Source organism: Protopterus annectens, chromosome 11.part0, assembly GCF_019279795.1.
Source record: "Protopterus annectens isolate FY-2018-M chromosome 11.part0, PAN1.0, whole genome shotgun sequence".
Classification (NCBI taxonomy): domain Eukaryota; kingdom Metazoa; phylum Chordata; order Ceratodontiformes; family Protopteridae; genus Protopterus; species Protopterus annectens.
In genome coordinates this window covers 402,010,667-402,022,242 of record NC_056745.1, presented here as the reverse complement: position 1 = coordinate 402,022,242, position 11,576 = coordinate 402,010,667, and the positions used below count along the sequence as shown (strand labels likewise).

Sequence of the window (11,576 nt, the reverse complement as noted above, 5' to 3'; positions counted from 1 at the left end):
ACGCTCAAAAAGCTGTCATAGTATAATGTTCCTTACAAAACTGTCCATTTCCTACTGAATTTCATCAGAATGCAACACCTTTCCTGATTGTTTTTTATACCTTTTCCTTGTTTTATAATATCATTTTCTTCCAGTTCAAATACACACATGATCCAAAATGTAATGCTTAACATGTTTAATTTCCTAAATTCCATACAATTTTGAGTCCCCATGTTCTTCAGCTTGCATTCTGTCTTTGACTTTGCATATTTTAAACAGATTATATCAGCACATAAACCTGCACAACATTCTAATACTGATAATCTTTTAAGCTTATTTACAAGACTGTTGACATTAATTGAGAGACCACTCTATTTTTATTCCTTCCCCACTTTTTAATTTTTGGGGGAATATTTCTAAACTTTTTTTGCTTAATCTTATCCATTGCCTTATTGTATTCTTCCTCTCTAGTCTAACCATTTTCCCACTTTGCCTTCTTCCTGATCTGATTGCTCATTTAATAGTTGCCCAAACATGTTAAATGTCTCAGTTTTAACGTCCTGTAAACCAATATGTAAATCACTTTTTGAATAAAATTAGCCTCACCTTCTTCATTCACACGCTTCTTCTTAGCGACCCTTATTTGTTACATAATCGTATCATTCACTTGTTCAATAATTTATACATTTTCATCTTTTATTGCTGCACTTTCTTTTTCTGCACAAACCAAAAAAAATGACATTCCTTCCCACAAGCCCTGCATTACTTTTTACATGTATTCGTTGAATGACCTATCTCTCCACATTGATTGCACTTAACCTTTTTGCAGTCTTGAATTAAATGTTCCATGTTCCCACAAAAATAATAGGTTTTCAGCTGGTCTTGGTACTTTAAAGTACCTCTGAAACTTTCCAAAAATATCACAGTTGGTAAATGTTTCAGAACATCCTGCTTTACATTTAACACAGCAGCCATTTTCCAAACATCGTTCTATACATCTCTCATCTGTTGTTTTCTTAATATTTTCAGTTTTTTTCACAATATTTAAGTAAACATTTCTTTAATTCTTGGCACAAACAAACATCCTGAAGACTAAACATCACACTCCTCACATATTTATTAAAAATGTTACGTGATTTCATCCCTAAACACTGAAGATTTCATCAGAATATATATATATATATATATATATATATATATATATATATATATATATATATATATATATATATATATATATATATATATTAAAAAATTGTAAAACATTTCATTTAAAAGTTGACATCATTTGTCATATGACCACAGTAAGCCAATCACTAGCACTTAAACATAAAACAGCACTACTTAAGGCAAATTGCATAGCAATGAACCATTATATAACCATTTAAACCTACAATGGTAATTTAACTAATTATAAAATGATGCTATACTTAGAATAAAACAATATTAATAAAAAATGATAATGTTTTACAAGCATTCAAAACCCTTCAATCACCAAAGTAAAAGAACACAAGAATGGACTAAAAACATCTTATCATGACCTGATCACATATACATAAAAATGAGCCAGCCATCTTAAAATAAACTACTACTACTACTACATTACTAAATTTTAAGGGACCTAAGCTTCAAACTACTTACAAGGGAAACTATATTGTTTAAACCTGGGTATTTCTTGGCATCCATTTGTAAAAGTCACCATAATTCCCTTCTTTCTAACAAAACACATCAAGGGACACCTCCTGGCTCATATAGTAGTCTCTCTAATATAAAAAAATAAAAAGGTATGTGTAGGACCCTTAATGATTTGATAAGCTAAGGAATTATTACAATTACTTTTTTAATGTCATACATCTGTTCATATATACGTTCCCTAAATGTTCCCCATATCTTACTTGCAAAACACATAGGCATCTCTAACAAAGAGCCACATAAATAACATCCCTAGTATCACAAATAAAGTGTCCCCTCGTTATAATATCATACCTTTTAATCAACACATGGACACTGTCTTGGATATCTACATTGTTGGCATCTACTTCACTTAAACATACCATTCTTTTCCCAACCAAGCTAACCTCTCTGTAATAATCTTGCAGGTATTCCTTAAACCTCTTACCCCTTTTGAAAACTATAACTGTTTTTTTCACCCAACTTATCAACAAGTCTCTCATTATTGCTGACCAAATTCCTAATTCTTTCCATTATTTGCCGTAAGGACCCATAATCCACACTATAAGTCATAACTAAAGTTTTATTATATTGATTTATAATTTGGGCTTTCCCTGTCAAAATCATTCACCTCACCCTCTCAGATCAATTTAAACTATATTCCACTTCTTTTCTTACCATTAACTTAATCAAGAATAGGCTCAATAAAGTCCCTTGGATATCCCATTCTAACAAACATATCCATCATCTCATGACATTCTGTGAGAAATTACTCATATTCAGATACCATCCTTGTTAGCCGCACCAACTGATCCATAGCAATGGCTTTTTTATGTGTGTGTGTAGGGTGACAATTTTTAAAACACGCAGTGGTCTAGCAGATAGCGTTGTCAGCAAGAGGTTTGAGTCTTGTGTGGGGTGCCTTCCGTGCAAAGTCTGTATTCCCTCCCTGAGTTCGCGTGCGTTTCCTCTGGGGGCTCCCCACATTCCAAAGATTTACAGTAGGTGGATTGGACTTAGGTTTGAGTGTGCATGCGAGTGCGTGACACGGAAGAACCGCTGTGGCAGGGTTAGCTACACGGTGGTATGAACCATGGCCCCAGTGTTGAAGTGATATCCTGAACCCATGTGCAAAAAAATGGGAAAATGGGTTGTGGATGGATTGATGGAGATACAAATGAAGTATTCACATGGAATTATCTTATTAAATATATAAATTAAACGCATAGATATAATCCATATCAGTAGCCATGTAAGCTGAACTGTGCAAAGAAAATATATTATGAAAAATAAAGTGTGCCTCTTACAAATCCCCTGCTATGTTTTGAAAGACCAGTACAACAAGTGTTGTAATGCTCGCAGATTGAATGGTATGCCTGCATTAGGGTTCCTTATTTATAAAGACCTTTAATACCTGTTCCAAACCTAAAAGGTGTTTTTTTTTTTTGACTGTGTCCCGTGATTTTAAAGGTCGGAGGTTTGCAGGTGTGCAATGACGGAGCCCGTGTACGTGACAAACAGTTCCCATTTACTCCATTCAATAGGAAATGCTTTAGTTTGCTAGTCTTGTTGTGTGAGTGTGCGCGTCGTGTTATGTTTTGCTTTCCTGAAATACGTAACCACGCATAACTCTCAACGAATCAATGACAAATCTCAACAGAATTAGAGACACTTTTAAAATATTCGTACAGTTAACTTGAGATTTTTACAAAATAAGGGAATGGGAGCTTAGGAGTTGATATAGTGAATATGACCTTTACCTCAGACACGTCAAATACAGGGTTTGACCCTGACCTGTGGTTATTGGCAAGGCTTGTTATAGCTTACAGAATGATAGCCTAGAATTTATAGAATTTACCTGTGCATATACGTTTTCTGAATTAAAAGTCAATAACTCAAATTACTGTCATTATTTGTTAAGTGTAATGCACCACCTTTTCTCAAAAAGTCACCAGTTTTCTTAAACGTGAGTTAAAACCAGGGACAGTTGAATGGTTTGTAACTGCGTGACGGTAATATTTTTCTTCAGCCTGTGACTGCCCTCTTGTGTTTACTGTAACCGTTTTTCAAAAAAAATGCTGCTATTTTTTCTCTCTGGGAATGCTAATGGTTGGCCAAGAGTTGTCAGGTGGTGTACAAACCGGAAGACTGGAAAGAGCGAAAGAGTGATACATTCGTATTGACTATGAACTCAGTGTTTGTGACTGTTGGATCTACAAGTTTTGATGAACTCATAGCTTGTATTTCAGACAAAGAAAGTTTTCAGGTACTGTCATATGCAAACGATCCTCCGTTTGGATTTTATGTAAGGTTCAGTGTGTAGAACAGACTAGTCAACCATCAAATCCTGTGCTGCTAATGATTTTTTTCCCTATTATGTTTATTCCTGTGTGGCAAGTATGCGCTGCTTTACGTTATTGTCCAGTATTTTCATTCATTATTTTTCTCGATGGTAATTTCTATCGTATTTCAGAACCCAAGTGATTTGAAGTCTATCCCAGCAGTCAGTGGGCGTTAAATTAGCCACGGGATGCCATACCATCGCCTCAGTGTGCATATAATTTGCTAGCAAGATGGAAGAAAGGCAGGTCGCTTATCTGTCTGTGTTTGGAGTATTCAGGAAAACCTTGGTGCCTGTCAAAATTTTACATTATTTACCATACAAACCCACGCTTTTTGCTACAGCTAGTGTGCACTTTGGTTGCAGTTAATTTTACTCTGTTGGTCGCAGACATTTTAATATAGCAATAATGCTGGATTTACCCACGGTTGGCGTGGTTTGGTCGCCCTCGGGACCAAACGAAGCCAACTGTGTGTAAATACAGCATTACCCACACCCAGAAGTGGGTTATTGCTATTATACCATGACATTATTTAAGAAAAGAAACTATTACTTTTCTTAAATAATGGCATAGTATAATGCCTGTTTACTGCCCTTCCGCAGATGTCTGGCATCCGCGGCAGTTCGGATGTACTGCGCGCCTGTGCAGTACATCAGAGCTATGGGCAAAAGCAACGGAGAAAGCAAGATCTCCGTTGCTTTTTTTTTTTTACTGTTTTCGCTATGTTAAATGGGTTTAACATAGCAATACAGTTTTAAAATAAGCAACGGAGATGTCCGTTGCTTATTTTAAAACTGTCTCGCTATGTTAAACCCATTTAACATAGCGAAACAGTAAAAAGCAACAGAGATCTTGCTTTCTCCGTTGCTTTTTTTCAAACCTGTCTCGCTATGTTAAATGGGTTTAGCATAGCGAGACAGCTTTAAAATAAGCAACGGAGATCTCCGTTGCTTATTTTAAAGCTGTCTCGCTATGTTAAACCCATTTAACATAGCGAGACAGTGTTTTAAAAGTAGAGTTATACTAATGGAAAAAACGCCCTCGGGACCAAACAAAGCGAACCGTGGGTAAATCCAGCATTACCCACACCCAGAAGTGGGTTATTGCTATTATACAATGAAATTATTTAAGAAAAGAAATAATTACTTTTCTTAAATAATGGCATTGTATAATGCCTCTTTACTGCCCTTCCGCAGCTGTCTGGTATTCTGCGGCAGTTCTGATGTACTGCGCGCCTGCGCAGTACATCAGAGCTGTGGCCAAAAGCAACGGAGAACGCAAGATCTCTGTTGCTTTTACTGTTCGCTATGTTAAATGGGTTTAACATGGCGAGACAGTTTAAAATAAGCAACGGATATCTCCGTTGCTTTTAAAGCTGTCTCGCTATGTTAAACCCATTTAATATAGCGAGACAACTTTAAAAAAGCAACGGAGATCGCAAGATCTCCGCTTTTTACACTGTGTCGCTATGTTAAAGGAGTTTAACATAGCGAGACAGCTTTAAAAAGCAACGGAGATCTCCGTTGCTTTTTAAACCTGTCGCTATGTTAAACTCTTTTAACATAGCGAGACAATGTTTATAACGGAAAAGTCCGGGTGACCGGACCTTTTCCGTTAGTTTATTGAGGATTTACGGGCACGCTGGTTGGGCTGGCCAATCAGCGCACGCTTTAGGGCATTGTATAATATAGCAATAACCCACGCCTGGGTGTGGGTAATGCTCGCCCGAGGGACCAAACAAAGACAACCGTGGGTAAATCCAGCATTACCCACACCCAGAAGTGGGTTATTGCTATTATACCATGGTGTTAGTTTGTTTTGTATTATGTTTGTATTGTTGTTATTTATGTTTTTGTTTGCTTTTTTTTTTTGTATTCTTCCACTTTTTGTGAGATAAAATAGTCCACACTTTCAGTTTGTGTTTATTGTTTATTTCTGTTTTAATTTAAATACATGTTATTTTTAGTTTTTCAGGAAATGTTAGGAAAGGGCTAGGTGGTGCTTGGTATAATATAGTTTAAGCAGTGTAGAAGTTTATAACGTGTAGTTATGTTTTAGTAGTTATAGGTATGTTGAAATGTGGTGTAGTTTTAATTTGTATTAATTTTTTTAAAATATGTGCTTTTACTATTTGGTCACTAGATGGTGGTGTTGTATGCGCTTTTATTAGATGTATGCTGATGTGGACGTTCGGTATGGTGTGTGTTTTTGACTTTGCGAGGGATGTGTGGTGTGTTTTTTAGTATGTACATTTTTGGAGTTGTCCGTGTATAGGTATTGTAGGGAGTATAGGTAAGTGAATGGTTTTATTGTGTTATAAGTGGTGGTTATGTAGTGTGTGTGTGATGTATTTGCGACTGCATGACTTTTTATTTTTTTAGTGTTCGAGGTGAGGGAATGAGGAGTGTAGTATGGAAATTGGTTAGTTTTCTGTGTTTTCGTTAAATTGTTGTGTGTTTTGGGTATTAGATTTACTTTACTTTACTGTTTATTTGCTGTCGCCGCATGATATTTAGCGACCGGGCTTTTTGCGTTGTTTCTTGTAGGATTTACTATGTGCACGCTGGTTGGATTAGCCAATCAGCATGCACGTTTGTCGGGTTTGCGATGTTCGCATGGTATAATACGCATTAATGACTATTTCACTTAGTCAAATAACAGCAGACCTTTATACATTAGGTATTTGCAAGTGACTTATGTGCATATTTAAGAAGAGATCCCTATATTTTGGGGTTTGCTTATGATTGCTAAGCAAGTCTGCTAAAGCTCGGTAATATACCGCCTTTGTGATGTTCATTGTTTTTAATTAACTTTTGTTTTGTTTTTGAGTGACTGCCCTGTATTATAGCATGGCAACAGCGAAAAGTATGAGTACATATTAACAACATCAACAAAACAAAATTACCCTCATGATTGCATAAGAAATTACACGTGAAATGCAGCTTGAGTTATCATTATCATCCTAAATGAGCAAAATGTCTGCAGCAATGTCATCTTCAAACCAAAAGTAAAATATTAATATATAAGCAAAAAGGTATACGCACATGTATAAACTGAGTGGACAAAACTATGACAGCCAAATGACATGCCATAAGTAGATGGAAATATGTTACAAAATAAGACTAGGTTAACTTTGTTATCGTAACAGAACAAAGAACAGACAATAATTGATCAGTAGTAGCCAGAGAGTTAGTCTGGTGATTAGAACAGCATTATATGTGTGATTTACAGTTAGCCTGTGGAATCAGGGCCGGCCTTGCACAAACGTAATAGACGTTGGGTGGAATACCTTTATATGGTTTTCTACATAAACATGGGAAGAAGAACTGCGCACTCTTTGGTCAACCTCATCCACCACCCCATCCCTCACCTCCCTGTGCACCATCTGACTTGTGTGCTAGCCTTAAACCTGCATGTTACATAAGAAAAACCCTTGCCCTAACAGACCCATTAATGTATACACTTACTGTCTCTCCCTCTCTGTCTTTCACACACGCACACACACACACCCTAAATTCATAGTATTGCCTTAACTTAATCCTAATCCTAAAGGTCAAGCGAACACACACTTAGAGCAATGCCTTACCAACCACTAACTTACAACCTTGTGTGCGCACACACACTCCAGCGCCATATACACACTTACTTTTTTGACAACATTTATTTATTGATTTATTATAAGAAATATACATATATCTGTGTGTGTGTATATATATATATATATATATATATATATATATATATATATATATATATGAAAATGTGTATATTTATTTATTTATTTGCAGTTGGTTAACCAGGTTAGTCCATTGGACTAAAAGAACCCTTTTTCAATGGAGTCCTGGGGAGAAAAGCTCCAACAAAGATTACAGAGATTTACATTTCAAACAATTTCTGATTACAAGACAGAACAAAATACTGAGGTTACAGTCAAAAATAAAATTGTCTTTGTTTTTTTAGGAGAACATTGTTCAACTAGGATTAGGAAGTGAGTAGATAGATGCAGAAGGCTTTCAGTTTGCTAGGTATAATAAGAAATTGATTACTAGCATCTATAATGACTTTAAGAGATGGAAGATTGTAGGAAGTGGAGAATGATTATGTGGGGTGGGAGCAGGAGCATTCCCACGTGGATGTTAGGTGGGAGTGGAGTGATTTTTTTTAAAGGTAGGGAGGCTAGTGATGGTACGAATGGAGGGAGGGAGTTCCTTAGGTATGCTAGGGAAAAGGAGAGGAGGTTTTGTCCTGGGGGACGGAGGAGTCTGTAGACTTCTATTAGGTTTTGATTAGTAGATCTGAGAAGTCTTTGTGTGTGGTGTATTTTAAAGGTAGTGGACAGGGAGGGACAGAGGGATGGCTGGAAAATTAATTTGTGTGCCTAGGTGACCTGAGTATAGAAGAGGTAGTTGGGAAGTTAAAGCCAATTTAGTTTGTGGAGAGGTGCACAGTGATGGGTTGAAGATGTGTTGCTAGTGGCAAATCTGGCTATTTTATTACAACAAGAGGATAGTTTTGTTTTGAGAGATGATTGTAGGTTTGTTAAAAGAGGGGCACCATAGAGAAGGGAAGGTAAGAGAAATGTGGTAGAGAGCGAGCTTGGTAATTGGGGTGAGGTATCGATTGTGTTGGTAGAGCAGGCCAAGTTTTTGGTGGAATTTTTTAATGTTTAGTAGTAGATGGGAATCGTATTTAAGCTTGTCATCAATTTGAACTCCTAGTGTGTGTGCATATATATATATGTGTGTGTGTATATATATATATATATATATGAGTTTGTGTGCCTATGTGTGTGTGTATATATATATATATATATATATATATATATATATATATATATATATATATGAGTTTGTGTGCCTAGGTGACCTGATGTGTGTGTGTGTGTGTATATATACATATATATATATATATATATATATATATATATATGTATATGTATATATATATATATATATGTATATATATATATATATATATATATATATATATGTATATGTGTGTATATATACATATGTAAACTGCTCTGTGAGGCTTATTTTCCTAACTCCTGTTTTACATGTTGATAGACCCCTAAGTCCTTTGTGCTACTATATCTAACTTTATTTAGCAAACCTGTGCAACCTTAAAAAGGATACTTTGGATGTTAACTGTGGATAACCTGTTTTTGTGATGCATTTTGAACTTGGTAGAGTTTTTTGTCTTAGGCTCACTATACTGCATTATCCTACTAACTGCTAATCTGTGATATTACTAGTTTAATTCCATGTTGTTATAACTTGAATCTGATATAACTTATCATATTGTGATATAATCTAACATTCTTTCATCTCTGCTTTCTACCTATATATTATCTAGTACTGTTATTACTGTAAGCTTATGCACACTTGTCTCTTGTCTGCCTCCTACATAACATTTCACTTAGTTACATAATTTGTTTTTATCTCTCTCCCCTTGCATATTCCAGCTTGTGATCCAGCCCATCCTGCTCTACCCTACTGAATTTTACTCCCTACTCGAAGGCCACAATAAAGAAGCCTCAACCAAGGACATTCTTATCAAGTTTTAAAACTACCTTCGTTTCCCAGCAAGGAACTTGGCTTGGAAGTATGTGTTATTCCTAACCTTGTAATACTTCAGGTAGTAGATACCTACTGGTAGGTCGCAGTGTGCCTCCCTGCCAGGTTAGCCTGCAGCCAATACTCCCCTATCCACCCCTTTGGTGTCCTGTGAACAACCCTCCCCTCCCTATCTATTTCTGTACTTCACTATCTCACTTTCAGCTGCCTCCCTCTTACTGATGCTACGACTGTGTTGCTTTTCGCTAACTGCCCACCAACTGGCACTCCACAATCTTCCTACTGTCTCTAATACTCCTGCCACTCTCCTCCTCATCTCACCTACCTTACTCCATTGCACCTCTTCTGCAACCCTCTCCCTTACTATCTCTCATTTGACTGCCTATCCACATTTTGTCTTCCACTTAGCTAACACCCATCTCAATCCTTCACATAACCTAATATCCTATCCAACTGTAATCCCTCCAAATCCATACCCACAACTGTACTTCTCTGACTATATTTCAACCTACTACACATCTCAGTAAACTTACCTTCTGCTCTCTCTCTTTTCTGATTGTTTTTTCACCACTCTTTCTCCTTCTCTGGGCTCTTCCGCTCCGTTAAGCCCTCTGGGCTCACTCCGCCCCTACCCTGCCCCAATTCCCACCGCCCCCAGTGGTCCTACTTTTATACCTCATATTGACACACCTAACCAATCAGGTATAATCCCTCTTTGCCAACCCTCCCTCTTATCTCATACCACACCCAACTTTCTCAGAACCCTCCTCCACACTACCTCTTAAAGTCTTAACACTACTTTCCTTTCGTCTTCCTTCTATTTTCCTTTATCTCTATCGGTTTCCCTAACCTACACTATGTGGACATTATCTCTCCCAATATACTTTCAAATAACTATCTGTTTAACACTCTTACCTCCTCTTGTGATTACTCATCTCCTAACCTCCTATGAACACCCACTCCCCTCTACTCTTGTGCTTCCCTCTAAGCATACCTCTACACCTAACTCACCTTCTACACTAACCACATTAAATCTTCCTACCATACCTAACTACATATCTACCAAACACCACAAACTTGCTTACCCTAAGCTAAGTAAACAAAGAAATAAAAAAATATATTGACATCCTACATAAACAGTCCCAGCTCCAATATTTCTTATTGTTCCAATCACTATTGGATGGGGACATTCACCCTAACCCTGGCCCAAATAGCACAAACACTAATAGTTACATTAAACAAGACAAAGCTTCTCCTATATCATCAAACACTTATACCAACTCTCTCACCATAGCTCATCTTAATATACGTAGCATTTGTAACAAAATCTCTCAACTCCATGCCCTTTTAGATGTTCACCATTTTGATATCTTATGTTTATCAGAAACTTGGCTAAAACCTACCATTAAGGATAATGAAATTACCCCTCCTGGGTATAATATCTTTAGACTGGACCGTAAAACCAAAAAGGGAGGTGGCGTAGCAATTCTGTACAAAGCACAACTACAAATTAGTATAATAAATCTTAACCTTACTCATGACAATAATGCAGAAGTAATCAGCTCAAAACTTCAAATCAACCCTAATAAAGCTATTAACATAATTTGTGTATATCTCCCCCCAGGAAATAACACTAACACTCTAGAATGCATCCTTAGCTTGCTGTCAAACAACCTCCCCCAAGAAACACTAGTTCTAGGTGACTTTAACATTGATTGGAATTCTTTTAATAGTATAAACCCTACATCCCACATAAACCTATATGGCTTCTCTCAACTCATTAACTGTCCAACCAGAACTGATAAATCCAACAACCATGAATCTATCCTAGACTGGATTCTGATTAATACCCCCCAACAAACCTACCAGTCCGGTACCCTTCCAGATGATCTAAGCGACCATTCTTTAACTTATGTCATTAGACACAAAATCAACCTAACCTTACCTGCCACACTTAGAACACTAAGAACAAAAAAGACTTTTAACTCAGAACATTTTCTAGCTGATC

The 11,576-nt window shown here is 36.7% G+C and overlaps 1 protein-coding gene across 1 annotated transcript in view; it reads left to right on the top strand.

Moving 5' to 3' along the window:
- Positions 1–3,769: 3,769 nt before the first annotated feature.
- LOC122815418 (UDP-N-acetylglucosamine transferase subunit ALG13 homolog) overlaps positions 3,770–11,576 on the top strand; it is a 456,754-nt gene continuing 448,947 nt past the window's right edge. The window contains exon 1 of the mRNA XM_044087894.1: positions 3,770–3,916. Within this exon, the coding sequence (XP_043943829.1) occupies positions 3,836–3,916 (81 nt within the window). The 5' untranslated portion in view covers positions 3,770–3,835. The remainder of the gene's footprint in view (positions 3,917–11,576) is intronic.